Source organism: Cynocephalus volans, chromosome 2 (genome assembly GCF_027409185.1).
Source record: "Cynocephalus volans isolate mCynVol1 chromosome 2, mCynVol1.pri, whole genome shotgun sequence".
In the NCBI taxonomy this organism is placed as follows: Eukaryota; Metazoa; Chordata; class Mammalia; order Dermoptera; family Cynocephalidae; genus Cynocephalus; species Cynocephalus volans.
In genome coordinates this window covers 139,841,369-139,862,070 of record NC_084461.1, presented here as the reverse complement: position 1 = coordinate 139,862,070, position 20,702 = coordinate 139,841,369, and the positions used below count along the sequence as shown (strand labels likewise).

The window sequence follows — 20,702 nt, the reverse complement described above, 5'->3', positions numbered from 1 at the left end:
AAACATTATCACAAACCTTCTTGTCTCTCATTTGTTCTCTTAAAACCCATTTGTCTTTCCTAAAGAAATGTATTTGTTCTTCCCATAGGAGCCTTTTCTCCCTGCTCCTCTCCCCCTTCTAAGAATATAAGCCCCAGATTCTAATGATCCCTTCAAGTTACTCATCACTGAGCACTCCTGCTTGTACGCACACTGTGCACATAAACAAACTAATCTGTCATTTGTCGGCTTTATTTACAGGCCCCCAGGTATAAACATAAGAGGGTACAGGGAAATTTTTTCCTCCCCTACAACTATAAGTTTCAGTCATCTATTTAACCCCACCGCACACTGCAGGTGCCCAACAGATGTTAAATGTTCACTCTTTCATCACCAGGAGAGCACGCTAAGTGTTGACTAATCCCTCCCCCCCCAAGTCTGTAGTCACATACATTCTTTTTACTAAAAAGCAGTGGTCTGTCCATCAGGCAATTGATCTCCATCACAGTGAGCTCTTCCTCTAGAGCACAATTCCTTCAATTAACTGATAGAGTTCAGGGACCGGGGGAGACTCAGGGTGAATTCTGGACACTTGAGGACTTTCTCAGGATGCTTGACCAGAAAGACCCTGCCTCAGAAATCAACTAGCCTATTCTTTCTGACGTCCACCCCCCTCACCCCTGAATCTGACTTGACTTTGCAGGACTAGTTCCCACACTTACAAGCCACCTGATTGCTTCACTGATGGCAACTTAGCTTCCTGTGAATAGAGTTTTCAGAGGCCTGGACACCAGGAGCAGCACGTCCACTCTGGGCTCGCCTGTTTCAGGAGACACAAGGAAGGAGAGGAGGCAGGGATGACATGATTCCAAGAGCACTTCTGCCTCCATCGCCCCTCCTGCCCATTCTTGCAGAAGGATTCCAAATGTGTTAGCCCTTTACAGTACCAACCAGGCTTTCTGAATAGGCCCACCTGAGCCCTGCTTACAGCCCTGAAAGGGAACTGAATTTCAGCCAAGAAGAGCCCAACTGTCTGTCTAGCTGTCTGTTGGCAGAACAGAGAGTTAGCGAGGACATGCCCTGCTCTCAGTTTACCTGCTGCGCAATGCTCGCACTGTGACAGCTCAGGCCACTCTACTCCTTCCCTCTTCATTGCTCCTGTTTCTTTTCTGTTATTCCCCATGGTATTCTTTTTTCTTTTACTCTTCCCAAACCAGCTACTTTTGTGGAATTCGGAGGGCTAAAAAGGGCTTTGTATCATCTAGCCCAGGGCATCCTAAACCCTGGCGAACCAGAGGTTTTTTAAAATACAGATTTCTAGAGCCCACCTCAGACTGAGTTGTAAACAATTATCACTTTTGTCTGCCAGGTCATGGCCTTCTTCAGAGTTTCTTTAGAGAACATCTTTCCCCACTCTGGTGTGATTCTACTTGGGCTACCTACCAATTCTGTCATGTTGGCCTCCCTAAAGGTGACTGGCTCTGAGATAGGCACATGATCCAAACTGGGCCCATCAGAGTCATTTCCTGTGAGGTTAGACTCAGTGGATGAAAGACAGTATCTTTTCCCCCTTGAGTGCCTGACTGAAAAAATGATGTCTGTTTCCCACAGGTGGTAGCCCTATTTCCTGCCAACTAGTTTGCCATAAGGGAAAATGAGACTCAGAGAGTTCTGACGATATTTGCCAAGTTCCTGAGGCAAAGCTCCCCAGTCTCCTATGTTAATAAAGGCCCTTGCTCTGTTTAAGCAAGTTTTAGTAGAGTTTCTGTCACTTGCGACTGAGAATAATGAATAAACCGAATCAGAAATTCGAGGGGTAGGACAAGAGAATCTGAAATTTTTAAAGATGTCTATGAATTTCTGATGTACAAGCGTACTTCAAAAAGTTCAAGGAAAAACAGAATTAAAAGATAATACGAATCTTGCCATGAACTTTTTGAAGTTCCCTCATATGGCTAGGTTTAGGATATTCTGATAGACTAATCGCTCAGTTTATATGGAAAAAACTGAGATCCACGTAAGGGATTTGATAATATTAATGAGGTAGACTTTAGTGATCACTTACTACATGCAGGACCCAGTGTGAAGACAGTTACACACATTATTTCATTTGATCCTCAGCACATTGCTTTAGTTTGCTATGTTTATTACATCTATTTACTTGTTTACTGTGTCTGTTTTATCCACAATTGTATATTCACCATCTAGCACCTGAAACATAGTAGGAACTAACTAAATACTTGTTGAATATTGAATAAAATTCACAGATCAATTCAATTACAAGTAGTAGTAGTAGTAGTAGTAGTAGTAGTAGTAGTAGTAGTAGTAGTAGTAGTAGTAGTAGTAGAATAATAGTAGTAGTAGCAGTATTGCTAACATTTACTGGGAGTTTATTTTGTGATAGGTACTGTCCTAAGTTCTCCTAAATATTACCTCATTTAATTGTCTGAAAAAACCTTTAAGGTAGGTTTCTATAATTCCCCGTTCTGATGAGAAAACTGAGGCACAGAGATATCAAATAATTTCCCCAAGGTAACACACCTAGTAAGAGCAAAACAAGGATTTAAACCTAGGCAATCTGTCTCCAGAGTCCCAACCATGATGCTACACTGCTTTAATTAACTTATTCAGAATGAACAAGCTACTGAATAGCAGATGCAGAATTTGGGCCTGGGTCTGTGTAACTGCAGAGTCTGCACTTTTTAATCACTACCCTATCCTTCCTCTCTGTGTTTAATCATCAGCAGTTCATGGTATTCTACATAAATGGTACCCCTGGAGTTGTGCAATATATAATCTGTATGGCTCTTTGTGGCAACCCTCATAATATGATTAGAAACCATGTATCCTGACTTCTAGACAGGAGCAGTCAAGTGTGATCAAAAACAATACTGGTGGGCCCCAATACTGAAACCAAGGTGCAAAGGTTTGCCTGCTGTGCCAGTTTGGGTACTATATGAAGCAGAAGCCAAGATGGAATTAGAAGTTAAGAGATTCAGGGAAATGCCTATGAAGGAAAATGGGAAGAGAGAGCAAGAGTAGGACGGGAGAATTTCAGACTACAAGGAAGTTCTGACACTTGTCAAGGGAGAGAGGAAAGGAAGGAAGATTGGGTAGGAAGGGTGTCCCATTGCAACAAACTTCTGAGGAAATCTCGGCCAAGTCGACGGGCAGCCCAGGACAATGACTGTCCATGGAGGAGTGCAGCACTGGGCAGAAGTGTCCTGGCTCCTGCATACCTCACTCTGTCATTGGCTGGGAGTAGCCCAGAGAGAGCATGTATGGCCTTCATGTAAGTGATCCCAGAGAAGTGGCTGCTAGAAGCTGTCAGCCAACCACACTCTCCTAACTGGTTCTCTTAAAGGGAGGTCTGGACAGTGCCTTCCCCTGGCTGCCATACCTTTGTACCATGAATTAAACTCCAGACGGAGCATGAGGAGCCAACCACATGAGATAAGTGATCAGTGTCCATTGTCTACATAATTAACACAGCTGAGTATGTTTTCTTTCAAAACATGTTGGTTTGGCCTTACTAAAACTGTCAGCTCATTTAGTGAAAAATATGTGAATATATGAATTCCTGAAGAGGAGTGTGTGGGGCATTCTGCCCTTTATTTTTCTACCATGGGCATATTTAAATTGCCACAAATAAGTTACTATGGAAACTGCTCCCAAACTTGCAAGATAAAAGGTAAAATTGGAACACTTTGTTGACACTCAAATGGTTAATCTCCAGAGACCACTTTTTAACAAACTCTCCTGGTCTGGTTTTTCTAGTCCTTTAGGGGCTCTCTTGAATCAAAGGTAGATAAGCAAGTATTTTGGTGTTATATTCTAGATGGTCCCAGCTGACTATGAAAACACCACAGGGGACAACTCTGGAATAAGTCTAGATACACCCAAACTTGGTATTGGAACAAGCAAAGTAGACAACGACCTTGTACTCTCTAGCTAACTCTGGTGAGGCCGACTATTCACTGCTGTGAACACGCAAACAGGACGAGGGCGGGGAAGGTGGTTATTTTTGTGCCAGGCCCATTCTGCAGGTGTACTCTGGACTGGCTTGTTTGAAAGTTAACTTGCTGAGCTTTTATTTATGCAAAGTTGTTTCTCTTTCTTATCTCCTCTGGCCACATTCCATCCTTTGAATCTTGGGTTGGATAGTCCTGTCAACAGGAAACACAAACTTTTCATTTGAAAGCCCCATTCCTCTCTCTAATTCCATTCCTCTCTCTAATTCCATTCCTCTCCCTATCTCTTTCCAGCTTTACCTGCTCCTCCCCACCCACCTATCCAAGCACCCCTATCTCAACAAAGCTCTGAGATAGCTTTGTCTTGATTTCTTCTCTTTGTACTTTCCTTCCTGTCAATGTCTTCTACTTGCTTCTGTCTCGGGGCCTTAATCACAAAGCCTTAAATGAAACCACTTTAAAAGCTGCTTCCAGTAATTAAGTGGATCCAATTTGAACAGGTGGCTTGACTTGAGGGACCAGGAGTCAGAGGTTCTGGGTTGTTGATTTGGGATCATTGTTACCTAACTTCATGACTAGCAACCATCAGTTTCACTTCTTTGTGAATCAGAGTCTTCATCTGCCCTCCACAAAGAATTCTTTTCTTGCAGATCTTTTCTTATGGCTAGCTTCGTTTTACCATTCAAGTTTCAGCTTAAATATAATGTCCTCAAAGATACCTAAATATTCCCTAATGTTATTTTCCTCTGACATCATTGTCTATAACATTCTCTCCTTGTTGTTTTTTTTTTTTTCCCCCCCCCGAGAACTTACTATCTGCAATTCTTACATGTTTCTTTGATTGTTATCTGTTTCCTCCAACTACCTTTAAACTCCAGGAGAGCTGGGACTCCAGCTGTAGTTCTTACCGCTGCACATAGAAGATGCTCAATAAATATTTGTAGAATGAAAAGACCTGTAAAATGTATGCAGTTGGACCAAATGAAATTTAAGGTTGCTTGAAGCTTTAACAAGCATTAACAAAAATGCATAAGTGAAAAACAAAGCAATGACAACCATTGCAACAAAACACTGAAAGTAGCATGTATGCTTTAAGAACACAAACCTGCTAAGTTCTTGGGTGTATCATATATATGTGTATGTGTGTGTGTGTGTGTGTGTATATATATATATATATATATATGTAAAGCTACACGACTACACCAGTTGTTGGGCAAGGCAAATCATAACTAAAGCCAAAATGTTTCATTATTTTATTTATATTAAGTTTCCATTGTCAGGGCTAGGGCTCAGACCCTTCAAACCCATTGTACAGACTGGGTCACAAACCCCTCACATGCCAGGCTGGGTCACCGGACCCCTCACATGCAGGTCCATGCTAGGTAATTAGGAAAGATCCCGGGAGCCGTTGGCAGGTGACACAAGCTCAGTCCTCAGCAAGGGCAGCAGCAGCTTACAGGTCCAGAGGTCACAGCGGCCTCACTGAAGTTCCCAGGGACACTGGCAGCAACAGCTTAAAGCAACAGCCTCCAGCAGCAGTAGTGGCCTGCCTCCCCACGCCCCCGCCCCGGGGCATCCTGGGGGTCGGGGGCACCAGTGGATCAGAGCCACTCATCCTTTATGGGTAAGTCCATAACCCAGGACACGTGGGTGCACGTACGCAATTACATTAGACAATAACCAAGGACCACCTGGGCACACGTGCATATTTACATTAAATGCTCATCAAGATTCTGAACATCCGAGGGGCCCTGACCATTTTCCTATATTTTCCCAACAATATAATATTGTCTTTCTAGTTTCCTGTGGAGTGTAATTTGAGTTTATGAGGTTTATAATAAAGTGTATAACAATGATATCAGGTAGCTGTCTAAATACAATGCCATTGTATTATAGCGAGAAAAAGGATTTAGAATACAACTTCTTCAACTTACGTGACTGGAAACTAAGGCCCAGGATGCACGTATATCTGAACATTTAGAAACAAATACAGCGATGTGTCTGTCAATGAGGAATGCATATGCCAATCACACTTCTGTATAATCATTATTAATTACACAGCAATATTTTACATTTGAAAAGAATGAGCGGGTCTAGATCCTCCACCAGTGGCTCTGAAACTTGAATGTGATCAGAATCACCTGGAAGATTTGTTAGAGCCCAGATCGCTGGGCCCTACCCAAAGAGTTTCTGGTTCAGTAGGTCTGGTGCAGGTAACGGGGAGAGTTGAAGAGAAATCATCCCAGCCACAGCACACCAGCTCTCTCAACTTAACCCCTCCCACTGGGTGGCAAGGAAAACTACAAGTCCCGGCGTTCCCCGCGCGCAGCGGGCGGAGAACTGGACACTTCCGCTTCACGCAGCGCCTCTGCCGCCGCGTCTCGACGTGTCACCGGCGGCGCCGCGGCTGTGGCGAGGAAAGGACCTGACTGGGGAAGTTCGAAGCGGCGGGCGGCAGCAGCGACCCCGGCCTGGACCTGCCCGGGCACGGAAGTGTTCCGGGGTCCGTGGGGAGCAGGAGAGGGAGGCGGCGGCCCGGCCCGCGCGGGGCACGATGCTGAACATGTGGAAGGTGCGGGAGCTGGTGGACAAAGCGTGAGTATCGGGGGGCAGTTGTGGAGGCCCACGCGGGGGAGGAGAGCAAAGGAGTAAGGGGACCTGGATCTGCGCGCGGGGTCGCCCCCGTTAGGGCCCCCCCCTGCCCCCCCCCCCCCCCCCCCCCCCCCGGCTCGGCTAGTCCCATCATGGCGGCGGCCGGCTCCCTTTCTGGCCCCGGGCATCGTCCCCACCGGCGAGACGGGGGAGGGACCCTCACTCGTTTCAAAACATCTTGCTAGCCCCTGCTCTCTTATCCAGGCCTTCCGGGCTGTGCCCCTACCCCAACCCCTGGGTGCGGACGCTTTGGTCAGAGAAGGGGGCAGGTTGTCTCGAACTTGGTCACTTCCCTGGCCGGAGGACTGTCTTGGCCCCGGGCTGTGGGCTTTCCCTCCTGGGTGGCAGAGAAGGCTTGAGGACTGGGGACGCTGTGCACTTGCCCAGTTTGTCGTTCGGAGTGTGATACGGAGACACCGTAGGCTTGGTCAGGGTATGTCCTTTATCTTGCTGGGCTCCTTTTAATTCTTTATGAACCTGAAGTGTTAGAGTGGGTGGTAGGTGTAACAAGTGGCTATTGTGGTCAGGCCGAAGTTACTCAAGAGGAGACTCATCCTTTGCTTTTCTAACCCTAGTGAAAGTAGATCACCGTATAATGTCTTGTGATTCTTTTCCTCTGTTTCCTTTTCCACTACACTTCATTTTGGTGGGTCATTTGTTCCATTCGGTTTAGTTAAGAAGTCATTAAGAAATTTCCCCTAAAGAAGAAAACAACCTAGGTTTATGTCCTGTTGATCTACTTTTAACTTCTCTGACAGGTAATATGACCAATACATAATTGGTTTTCTTTAAAACTGAAATAAGTTTAGTGTCTTACTGCACTAGGAAAACCTTAACACTTGAGTATATTATATATAACAGCGGTTAAGTAAGGGGCTGGCCAGTTAGCTTAGTTGGTTACAGCACCGTGTTGTAACACCGTCCAGCCCACCCTCCCCCTAACCTCCCCCCAAAACCCCCCCAAAACAGTGGTTAAGTAAGATCTTCCAGGCCAGCAGGAAATAAAGTTTAAAAACTTAACCAGCCCTCTTCCTTTTGGGTTTTAGTGATTATGCAATAAGTGTGGTGAGAAAAAAAGTTCATTTGTGGCCCCCACCTAACCTAAAATCAGGAAATGTCTTAGATGGCAAACTTTTTTCTTGACATCAGAAAACAAAATAATTCATAGTGGCTTTGATAATGATCATATAGAACTTAGAGTTTGACCATATTTTCAATTTTTCTATGCTACCAAGAAAGCAACAGAGTGCCTAAGTAGCAGAGGTTCAGAACCTGCAAAGCTGGGTTCAAGCTTTGTAACACTTGGCAAGTTTCTTAAACTAGCAGTGCCCCAGTTTTCTCTAGTACAAACTGAAAATGATGATAGATACCTAACTTAAAATGTTGTCATTAGGAATAAGAGTAAAGGGCTTAGGATTGTGTGTAAAGCTCTCAACACGATATGTTTAGATCAGTATACAGTTAACCCTTGAATAACTTGGGGGTTAGGGGTGCCAACACCCCTCCCCCTGCCATGCTGCAGAAAATCCAGTATAACGTTTGACTCCCTCAAAACTTAATTACTAATAGCCTACTGTTGATCGGAAGCCTTACCAATAACATTGTCGATTAACACATATTTTGTATGTTGTATGTGTTACATACTGTATTCTTAAATTAAGCTAGAGAAAAGAAAACATTTGTTTACATTCCTCTCCATTGCTCATGGCACCAAATTCAGTATGTAATTGTTTGTGTGCACAAGTTTTGATAAGTTTTAACTTTTTTATCATTTATGAATATTTTAGGGTAGTAAATGATAAAATAGATTACTGTCTACATATTTTTATGCATTCATGACATACCTAATTTCTTCTTCTTCTTTTTTTTTCAATATTTCTGGCTGTGTGGTTTGTCTTTGGGTTTTTTCTAATTGTCACAAATCTCCAAAAAATTTTCCAATATATTTATGGAAGGAAATCTGCATATAAGTGGACCATGCAGTCCAAACCCATGTTGTTCAGGGGTCATCTATAGTTTGCTTGAAACCATGAAACTATAGTAAATGTTCTGCATTTAGAGTGAGATTAATCCTCATTAAGAGAGAAGGTCCAACTTTGAAAAGTGATTTGCTTTAATCATTTTCCTTTACATTTGACCTTTAAGCCCTGAGATATTTATTTTGGGCTGCTTTGCTTATTTATATGCCCTTTACTTTGCTTATCAAAGATAAAATAAAATAATGGTTCTTTTCCACATAAAGCCTAGAATACCAACTTAGTTTTTAGACGTCCAAAATAGTCTCTACAAAACTACCCTTTATTTCTGAGTCAGAGGACAGCAGAAGAAAACCACTAAGGAACACCTCGTTATCTTAGAGGACAAAATTTGTGGTACCCCAAAATTTGACAAGGCCGTTCACTTTTCAGAAGACAGAAATCAAGGCAATATTCCTGGTATTATTGTTCCTTTCGTATTTGTTTGTCTTTATCACCTATGTCACTAATCTTCAAGTGCTTCAGATTAAATTTGCCAAGTAGTTACCACGTCATATAATAGAAGAGCTTTTGTTGAAAAATAACTTCTGTGCTCCTTTCTACTACCAAATTTAGAGTGTAGACTTGAACCAAGTTATTCAAAAACATAAGAATGTTACCACCAAGGGCTTTTTAAAGTTTTCGTGGGTGTCTGACACATGATATTGATGGGAATATGAGGTTATTTTACTGATGAGTGCTCAGGATTTAATTTTCATCTTTCACTGGCAGGAAAAGAAAAAATTCTACTCCCAAAATGTAAGCATCTTATAGAACCATGTACCTATAGCACTGTCCAGTTAGACTGTGCACCTTAAAGTGCCATAATGGAGGTGTGGCAGATCCATAGAATGGCTGCTCTGATGATCAGGAATAAAATGAGGGAACTGGCAAATTCCCTCATTAAGGGAAGTGATTAAGGACTGCGCTGATATCTGGACTAATAAAAAGAGGGCTTATATGATAGAAAGGATACTAGTTAGGGGATTTGGAGACCTGGGTTCAAATTCTGACACTGCCTTTCAACTGGCCATATGTATGATTTGAAAATGAATCACACGAATCTCCAGACTTTGGGTTCCTTATCTGTAAAATGAGGGGACCAGGATAGAATAAGACTTTTTCCAGCTTCAGTGGCTATTTGGAGAAATGAGTTTCCATCAAGGAAAAATAGTTGGAACTAGTATTTCACAATAGCAGATAAATTTTGGAAAGTCATTATCGTCCTGAGACGATTTAGGCTAAAAAGGGAAATTTTTTTAAAGTGGCAATCAATAAATGTTATATTTAGATGTTTTGTGCAATAAGTAAATATAGCCCACGACTCAGGAAAACTAGGACTTATAGTGTGCTTATATTCCTACCCTGTGAGGTTTACTTCAGAAAGAAAAATGTAACTCTTTCAAACTGTGTTACCTGGAGTCACTAGTAGATTCAGTATAGTAGCAGTTCTTAAGTATAATGATATATTTCAAACACTGGTTTTTGAAACCTTGAAGACTTTCTGGAAAGTGGGAGGATATTTTCCACAATTGTTGCACCTCCTGCTGGTATTAAATGGATCTGTTATGCAGAACATTTTGGAACTGAGGGAAAGCACATAAAGCCATAGGCGAGCCAGAGCTTGAAGTGCCAGTTTCCTCCTACTTGTAGTCAAGTTTCATAAAAGATAGCTGTGGCAGGAAAGGATAAATGTCACCATTCCTACCAACTAGGATTAGCTTGACCATTGTCATCCCTTTATTTGAGGCTGTAATAAAAGTGGATACATTTATGTTTTGTCATCCCATCCATGGTATAAATTGAAAGTTGTGGCAGTTCTGTTGTCTCCAAATTTGGGGAATGTAGTGAAGGTGACACAGTAGCGGTAGATCAAAATTGCTCCTTATTGTTCAAAACCAACTAACCTTTATCTTTCCTTGCAGTAATATTAATGGTAAATTTATCTCATCAGAGGCCCTTTTTATGATAGGGATTCAAACAGCGCTGGCTAAGGTCTAAGGCCGCTGCTATAGATAGCCTATTTTAAATTATTCTTCTAAACATAGCTTGCATTTATCTTCCATAAGTTGATTTTTGTTGGTGTATATTTGCTCATTTTTTAGTTCGTTTAGATTATGGAATAGAGCTGTAGAAACTGCTGTTCTAGTCTAGCTGATCCCAGAGGGAGAACTTTTTGCTTTTATAGAGAATAGTTCATTTCAGTTATTTCAACAAATAATATGTTTATTATTCACTGGATTAGTACTATATTTTCTGAACTTGAAAAGGGCAATACCTGCCTTCAAGAAACCTGCCACAACAAATATGCTTTTCTTACAGTCCTCAGCTGTCTTTCCCCTTATTTTCCTTATCTTATCATTAGAATCTCTGTTCAGTTGCTTCTTGGAACTTGATAGCAAAGATAAGATGATTGTCAGCTTCCTGGTCTTCCTGTATCAACTTTTCTCTGAACCAATTGTAGGTAATTGTTATTACCAAAACAATGAATTAATCATCCTCTTCTTTTCTAGTAACTGGACACAAGTAGATATTAAGAATTTAATTCCAAAGGAAGATGAGTTTAATTTATGTCCTGCCAGCATTTCTTAGGGGTGTTTTTCTGTAGTTTAAATCTGTCTATTTAGTACTACTGTCAAGGTGCTTTTAAAAAAGCACTTAGGTGCTTCTTATGTTTTCCTCTGCCCTTTAATTAGTTTATAAGTAGTTTTTCATCTGTTTGCTGATACATCCACTAAAAGTACTTGGTCTTTTTTAAGTGCTACTTACTAGTACTCCTAGTTTTACAGTATAGCTCCACAGTTGAATCTTTTTCTGTACCCTTGTATTATTTCCCTACTTCTTTCTTTCTTTCTTTTTTTTTTTTTTGTGACCGGTAAGGGGATCATAACCCTTGGCTTGGTGTTGCCTGCACCGCGCTCAGCCAGTGAGCGCACTGGCCATCCCCATATAGGATCCGAACCGCGGCCTCGGTGCTCCCAGCGACGCACTCTCCCAAGTGAGCCACGGGGTCGGCCCTCCCTACTTATTTCTAATGTTTGTTTAATATTTCCTTTAAGAAAAAAGAAAGTGCTTAAATAATTTTTTAATCTTCTAGAAGCTTTATTTTACCTTTTATATTTAGATCTACCATCTAACTGGAATTTATTTATTTTTTTAGCTTTTATTATGCAAAATTCCCACTATATCTAAAGATAGAGGGACTATTGTAATGAACTTTTGTGGACACATGACCCAGCTTCAGCAACTTAGCTAATATTGCATGAGCTGTAATAGCTACCACCATTCCATATTATTTTGAAGCAAATCCCAGATACTCTATCATTTCATCTATAAATATATCAATCCCTAAAAGGTAAGGAATCATCTTTTTTTTTAAATCAAAGCCACAATACCCTTATTATGCCTTAAATAAAAGGTGATTCTTTAATATGAAATGTATAGTCAGTATTCATTTCTTAATTGTCTCATAATTCCTTTTTGGTGTTTCTGACTGGTGAATCATATCTCCTGATTCTCTTAATCTATGTGTTTAAACTCCATCCTTTTTTTCCTTCCCCCTTGCAGTTTATTTGTGGAAGAAAGCGGGTTATTTGCATTTCCCTCAGTCTGGATTTTGATCATTCCATCCCATTGGTGTTATTTAAATGTTCCTCCATCCTCTATATTTCCAGTAAATTGGTAATTATGTCTAATCTCTTGATCAAATTCAAGTTCCAGTTTTGGGGAACAAGACTACTTCACAGATTCGAAGTACATTTTTAGTACTTAAATACAAAGAGTTAACTTCTTTCAGTCTCAGCTACACATTACTTGACCTTCTGGAACAACATATTTAACTGTTTATTCCTTCGTGTCTTTTTAAGGTATCACTTCATATGAGCTTTCCTTGGTTAGCCTAATTGTGTGCGTTTCTCCATCTGTGTATTTCTATAGTAATTTGCTAGCAAAGTGCACTTTCTAACTCTACTTAGGCACCTCCAGGTGATATTTAATGGATCTAGGAAGCAGTTAGTGGTTCAGAGATGAGAACTGGATTGAAATTTTAGGTTCACTGCTGAAAAACAGAGATCTTGGACTTTAGACCAATATTTCTGAATTTCCCTATCTATGAAATGGAGACAATGATATTTATTTTACAGAGTTGAGAATTAAGTGTGAAACACTTACTATGGTACTTGACATACAATAAACTCTTGAAACACCTATTAACAATTACTGTGTTATGCACAAAATAATCTAACATCGAGAAAAATCAAAGGAATGCAGTGTTTGAGAGAATAAAAATGTTGTTGTCAGACTAGATTGTTTACAAGTATGTAAGAACTGTGTCTTAATCCAGGAACTCTTTATTTTCATGGGTACTCTCTTGTAAAATTCTTCAACTGAATAGATAACTTAGCCTACATATAGGAAAGCTCATTCAAATACCTCTGTTGTGTGTGCCTTGTGTTATTTTTACAAAATAATAAATGCTTTTACTTTAATATTGTAAAGCATAATGCAGAAATATTCTTTTGAAAGACATATTGAAGAATAAAATCTTTAGAAAGACATGTTGCAGTTTCCATCTGCCAATTCCTGTAATATTTTGTTCAGCATGTTTTGTATTTTCTCAAGATTTTAAAGATACTGCTATTGTAAAACATTTCTTCTAAAACATAAAAAAGAATTATTTTATGAATGCAAATTGAAGCTGACAATTTATCCTTAAGAGACTCAACAATACCAAGAAAAAGAACCTTTTAAAATATGTAATACCAAATTCATGGTCTCTGACAATAGATGAGCAGTATAAACAAGGAAAGCTTATTGCAGAAAGGACTTTTTAATTATTCAACCCACTCTTCCAAACTGGCAAGAAATTCTTTTGGCTTAAGAGGACCCTTTAACCCGAAATTTAAACACAGGTAAAGGAACACGACATATTCCCATTTTAGAGCCAGTTTATAGCTGTTTATGACATTGTGGATAGATTTAGCTAACGAATTATTAAATATGAGTGATTTGCTAATGTGCAACAGCAGACATGCATGCTTTGTACTTCACTTAGGAAAAGTTTAGTTAGCCAGTTATTTAGCCAATTATTTTAGAATGTCTTCTTTTGACATGAGTTTTGTTTAGTTTCTCAATTTTTAGGAGAGTAGTTAAATTCTGCATAATTCTAACAAATAATTTCTTGTAACTTTTGCACAAACTCACCTTATTTGGAAAATGTACATGCATGTTTTTGAAGTGTTTTACTCAAGAATTCTGATCTAGACAGACTTATATTTTTATAGAACAAAAAAATGCATTGGAAATTCATTTTTTTTGTTTTTCTTGCCCTTTGTTTGTATGAATTTTTAGCACATCATTAAAGAACAATACATATAAGCATCCTGAGCTTTTTTCCTTTGATTTTTCTCATGTTCGTTCTTCATTTGTCATTTTTTAAAGTGACTTAAGATTGTATGGATAAAACTTTTTTTTGCAGTTAAACGACCATGGTTAAATAATATCCTTGGTTTGATGTGTTTGCCTTACAGTTATAAGTTTGGTACTGAATGAGCTTTTGAAGTGTGGCTCATTTCTCGTGAAGCCTAATAAAGTTTTTAACCCTATAATCTGTTCTCCACACAGCAGCAAGTGAAAAATACTAAGTCAGGTCTGCTCAGAACCTTCCAGTGGCTTCTCATCTTACTGGCCTTTACGTGATGTGGCTCTTTGGTGACCCCTCTGACCTCATCTCCTACCACTCTCCCTTGCTCTCTCAGTGTTGTGTTCAGTGGGCCTCCAGTATCACATGGCATGCACTCACACACGCATCACTCTTTTTTTTCTGTGCCTTTCTTTTCTCTGTTTACGTGTACTCGTCATCTGCCTCTGATATATAAGCTCCTTGTGGGCAGTGGCTTTGTTTATTACTACTGTATTACTGACTCCTAGAACAGTGTATGACACATAGTAGGCACTCAATAAATACTTTTGAATGAATATGTTAAATTTGGTAAGTTGATTTTTACTACAGAGGATATCCTTTAAATCCAGATATTTCTAAAAATAAAAGCTAATAGTTATTGAGCATTTGCCGTGTGCCAAGAATAATGGTGACAATGCTGTTATTACTGTCAATGTTCTGGTGAGGAAACTGGGCACAGAGAAGTCCAGGAGCTTGCCAAAGCTTGCACATCTGAAAATAGTTTAGATTAAAATCTAGGTGATCTACTTTCAGAACATATATTTAGGTTTTGCCTAATCTTTTATAAGACATTATTTAAACAAAAAACTGTTGTATTTCACTCTTATAAGGGTGAATTACTAGCGTCTACCCTATGCAAATAAAAAAATTACTTAGAAAAAATTTATGGTTCTTAAGATTCTGAAACAAATTCAGTGAGAGTATTTATGCTTTTTTCTCCAGATGCATCTATCATAGATGAGAATTTTTCTGGCCTCTTGCAGTACTCTGAATAATGTCTGTAAGCTGGATGACCCACAATGAAAGGGAAGCAAACATGTTTCTGTAGATGAAAAAAAAATCTTCACTATTGTTACAGAGGTGCTCTCTGTAATCCATCCAAAAAATGTGACATTCCTTATTATGAGCTGTAGTATGTGCTTCAGAATCAGTGGTCCTCTTTAACCAAGTTGTACAACTTTTAAAAGTTTCATAATCCTGTGATCTTTATATTGTGGTCAATTTGATATACCTGTTATGCTATGTCATATTAATCTGTGATTTATGCGCAACTTTTTCCAATTTTTCTTATGTTCAAAATGGATCATTTAGGAATAATTTTCCTTAGTCCCTTATGTACCTATCCAAATACTATATTTTTGGCATAGGTTGTAAATATTCAAATGTTACACAATACCAAATGTATATTTTTGATATCCTTACTTAATTTAGGCCATACCTTGTAAGGATTCTTCAATGAGTGCTTTTAAATACCTACCACAAGCCCTGTAGAGTACTGTAAGATGTGAGAAAGACCTTTGGGTTCCAGCAGCACCTTATAATACCATGAGGCAGTTCCATATGAAAAGCACATGAAAAGGAAATAGAAAATGATACAATATCAGAATTTGGATGCTGTACTGTATAAATTCAGAAAATGGAAAAAATAAAGCTGAGGAAAAGGAGAAAGAGATAGATTTTGGTATTTAAAAATATGTACTCATTTGCTGAAAGGAAGGTGAGACCAAATAAGGTATTACAGAGTGAAAAATCTGAAACACACATCAAATTATGTGGGCTCACTGATAAGAACCCACTCCCAAATGGTTCCAAGCATTGGATGACATTAGTGAATACTTTCTAAGAAGCTGTTCTGTTGCAAAATAAAGGGGGTCCCTATTCTACCCCAATCAGATAGTCCAAATTAAATAATATGAAGTGTAGATGTTTCTATTGGGTGGAACTTGAGGAAAAAATAAATTATAAAGGTCTTCAGAATTTCATGAGTGAGATTCTGGAAACAATTTCCTTCATGTCAGCAAAGTTGAATCTAGTTTTGGGTATGTGTTTAATCACTGGTGAAAAATGAAGAAATTGTAATTTAGTTTAAACAAAATATCAAGTATTTAAGTTCCCAAAACGGTGGGATCGCAAACATTGTTGGGGTATAGAATTTCTCATCATTCTGTTGATAGGAGTTTTTAAAGTTATATATTTCAGTTAGTGTTGTGATGTTCGACAGTGCATTTAATCAGGTGGAGGTGGAAAAATCTATAAGTGATAGAATCAAACTGTACAATATCAAGCATTTGTGTGTACAAAAATGTAATTTTCACATATCATGCCAGTGCTAGATATCTTATTTATCATTCTCTTAGATTTCATGCCTTTTTTCTTTTTAGGGTTAACTGATTTCAGTACTTTGTTTTAGATTTTTTTCTCCTGAAGGAGATAATACATTTGATAAAACTGCCTTAATAGACTGTTTTAAATAGAGCACCACCTATTTAAAAAGATAACTGGTCTTTAGTGTGCCAAAGGTGACCAGATTTCTTTGTGTTTCAATTTTATTTTTAAATGAGGAGTTGGGGGGTGGTAACTGGGAGGGAGACATGAGTAGTCAAGATACTTCAACTACTTCTGTTGTATAAAATGGGGATAAGGTCTACCTTCCAGAACTGTTAAAATTATTAAATGAGCTAATATATTGTGAAGACATTTAACCATTGTGTTCTTAATAAAGTCTTATTCTTTATTTCTGTTTTGTTTCTTTACTTCAGTTTTGTCATTGCGAGACAACTTCAAAAGTTGTAATCCAAAAGTTAAAATAGATGAACAGAGACTTTTTTTAGGTTAGTTCTAATTAATAGGAATTTAAAAGTTTACAAAGTATATTTTCATAAAACTATAAACCCCTTTAACAGTAAAATTTTTACTATTATATTTATTTTAGTGGCCATTTTATCATACATGTGAAAACTAGAATTGGGATCTATAATGCAAATAAAATTCATGCCGTACTCATTTTTGATTACCTTGGATATTTGATCTGCTTGTGAAACCAGTTTAACATATGATACCTCTTGGCAAGAAAAAAATCACCCTGTGCTTTCTTTTTTAAAACAAAATCGATTTACTGAAAAGCAAATAACCTGTGCAAGTGTCCATAAGCAACTGTCAGTAATAGTAAGGAATATTTCACAGTTAAACTTATACACAAGACAATGTGAGTCTGAAGCTGATTTAAAGTACAGAGTTGGAATGTTTTTGTTGCTGAATAGGAATATTCCTATACTTAAAAAAAAAAAAATAGACCTTGGGAGCTTAGGCTTTTAACATTTATTATAAAGTACATTTGAGGAACTTGTACTTGAATCGATAATATGTACCACAGGATATACAGTTGAATTTGTAATGACCAGTATTTGGAGAGCAACTTTCAAATAAGTATTTTATGCTAAATATTTAACTAACAGTTTTTCTAGCAAGTGGGGATGGGTATCCTAGTTATTTAGAGTTAAATATAACATTTTGCTAGCTTTTATTAACTTTATTAAATATGGTAATAGGTTACTATGTTACATGAAAACTTTGTAACTTGATCACAAGATCTTTGCAAATCTTAAGTTTCATGGAGGGTGTTTTTTGGCCTATTTATTTGTTGAGTACAATGACCTGTAAGATTTTTTTACTCAAATACTTAAGACTCCGTGACATGCTAACATGGTTTGGAAGGGTGGGTGGTAGTGGGTGTCCCAAATAATAAGATTTGCATAAACTGCACTATAAAATAAGATGATGTTAATTATAAAAGTCAATTAAGCCTTAATTTTGTAGTAAATGTGTTTTAACTCTGATAAACTTTACATTAAAACTTAGGCGTTGTATATCTAAAAGCATAATATTCACACTGCGTCTTAATTCTTCGGTGCTTTAATGGAGGAATGATTGCACTTGAGAGCTAGTTATTGCCTAGTTTGACACTGAAATAAATGTTCTTCAAATTGTAGAATCAAGAAAATGACAGCTCAAATGAAAACAGAATACCAACCAATCCTTTTCATGAACTTTGATTTTGTCTCATGTTATGTTACTTATTGAAGCAGATTTCTTTTTAAATATTTTTTTTTTAATTGAGGTAAGAGTCACATTACATAGAATTAAACCATTTTACAGTGTTCAATTCAGAGGCATTTAGTACATTCACAATTTTGTCCAATAAGGCAGTTTTTAAAGGAACTTTACATTTTGAAATAAGAATATAAAGAGAACACTTGTATACCCTTTATCCATATTCACCAATTTTAAGATTTTGCTGTATTTACTTGTCATCCCCTCCTCTCCCCCGCCATCTTTATCTGTGTGTCTATACATGCACATTTGAAAGTAGGTTACACACATCATGTCCCCTTTGCCTCTGTGCTATGGATTTCCTAAGCAGGATTATTCTCTCACATAGCCATACTATGGTTATCAAATTCAGAATATTTAACACTGAAACAATAGTTTTCTCTCTCTGTAGTCCATATTCCAATTTTGTTAGTTCTCCTCCTCCAGTACAGGATTCCATCTAGGACCATGTATTGTATTTGTCATGGCTCTTTTGTCTCCTTTAATGAAGAGTTTTTTAAGTTTGTTTTTCATGACAGGCATTTTTGAAAACTACAAACCAGTTATTTCACAGAATGTTCCTCAATTTAGGTTTAGCTGATGTTTCCTCAGGTTATATAATCTGAGCTGGAATACTACATTAAATGATTGGGAGGAGCATAATGTCTTTAAGCCCCTCATTGGTGATGTTAATTTCGATCACTAAGTCAAGAGATTGTCTCATTCCTCTACCATATACTTACATTGCAACTAATAAGCAATCTGTGAGGGTCACTGAGCCCTCTCTTCATCAAACTCTCCCCCCTGGATTTAGCACCTCTTGATGCTTCTTGCTTGAACCAGTCTTTACTATAATGATTGCAAAATGGTGATTCCCCCCTTCAGTTCCACGAATCTCTCCATATTTACAGTTTACTATAAGCAAGAGCCCTCATTATTTTCCTCTCTCCTTCTCCATTTTGTCTTCCCTTTCCCTCCCTCCTTCCATGGATTTTCATTTTATTCAGTGGGTCGTATTACTGTCCTTATTTATTTTGATGCTGAAATTTTCACAGATTTGGTCAGTATGAGCCCCATAAAGTTGGCCTGTATCCTTTTGACTTGCCCTTTTGAGGGAGCAGGGGGAGCACTTTCTAAGTTTCTGGCACAAGATGTTTCAGGCTTATCTTATACTTTCACTGCTTCAGCCCTGGAGTCAATCATTTTCAAAGGACCCCTGGTTTTGGTTCCTTTTACTGGTGGAGTAAGTTTTTAAAATAGAGATTATGTAGTTGATTATATAGAGAGTTATAGAGAAGCTGTTGTCATAATTAAGATGTTGCAGAACTTTTTAGTGTGCAGGATCACCGCTGGTTGAAAGAGTTGGCACATGGGACAAAGAGCTCTTTGGAAGTGTGGTGGTGGTATTTTTCTTTTAGATAATTAAAGTTTAAGGTTTTGTTTTCATATTTTTAAATCTTAAGAGAATAAGATTTGTGAAGAACACTACATTGCTGTCCCTGCTTTTCCCACCTCTAGCAAAGCAGTTTGCTTTCCCTAAATCAAGTAAGTATGAACAGACAAAAATCAAAGCATATGCTCTACAAGTGTATGTATTATAGATAATTATTATGATTATGTCAATAAGATGCTCCCATAGAATGTATTCTTCCTCATGGTATTTCCTGTTACTGTCTACCTAATTCACATATTTCTGTTGTATTGCAATCCCATTTGGCTTTTGAATTGTTTATACTAGCAGCTGACTACTGAGTAATTTAAGAAAGTCTCATTTAATTATGGCAGCACTATTCTAATTTAGAATGCTAGATGTTAGCACTTCATTTATCAAACAAATGTAAAATACCTATGTATGCAAAATTTGTAGAAATAAGTGTAGAGCATTAATTTATCTGTAAATAATCTCAGGATCTATATCTTAAGTATGCCTGCTTTATCACCAAACCAAGTATATAGTTCATTTGGACTATGAAATTCTTTTGACTTAAATTGCAAAAAAACTGGCTGGCCATATGGTGAGAATGAGATTTTCCAGCAATTAAAAAAAATTTACATAAAGAAGTTGAAAAATTATACAATTTTAAATAATTGAAGCTCCTAATTTGAGTATTAAGAGTAGAAGCACTTGAGAAATTTTCTGGAGATACAACACTGGTTTTGAATTAAATGTAGATAATAACCTTTGAAAAGAAATTTTTTTTATGTGTGAGGGTGGTGATTGTCATGTAATTTTATGTGTTTGTTGGATGGGGGTTGTTTGTTTTAGCTCCCTCTGTTCATATCTTGATCTCAGCTTCTTTCCTTCCCTTCAGCCCATCCCCCACCCCATTCTCAAAATACCATAGATTTCATTTATACATTCATTAGTCAGTTTTTAAGTACCTGTTTTATGTGAGGCATTCATTGTTAGGTACTGAAAGGGAAACAAAACCTCATAAGATATAGTCAGTTCTCGTTATTTGAGGTTGTTATTTATAAAGTCACGATGAACACTGAGTTAGCAGAGACTGAATTGTTGCTCCTAGGGGAAAACAC

At 38.1% G+C, this 20,702-nt stretch overlaps 1 protein-coding gene across 2 annotated transcripts in view; it reads left to right on the top strand.

Moving 5' to 3' along the window:
• Nucleotides 1-6,324: 6,324 nt before the first annotated feature.
• Nucleotides 6,325-20,702, top strand: part of CLINT1 (clathrin interactor 1) — a 64,857-nt gene continuing 50,479 nt past the window's right edge. For both annotated transcript variants that reach the window (XM_063085578.1, XM_063085577.1), the window contains exon 1: nt 6,325-6,545. In XM_063085578.1, coding sequence (XP_062941648.1) covers nt 6,505-6,545 — 41 coding nt within the window. In that variant the 5' untranslated portion in view covers nt 6,325-6,504. The remainder of the gene's footprint in view (nt 6,546-20,702) is intronic.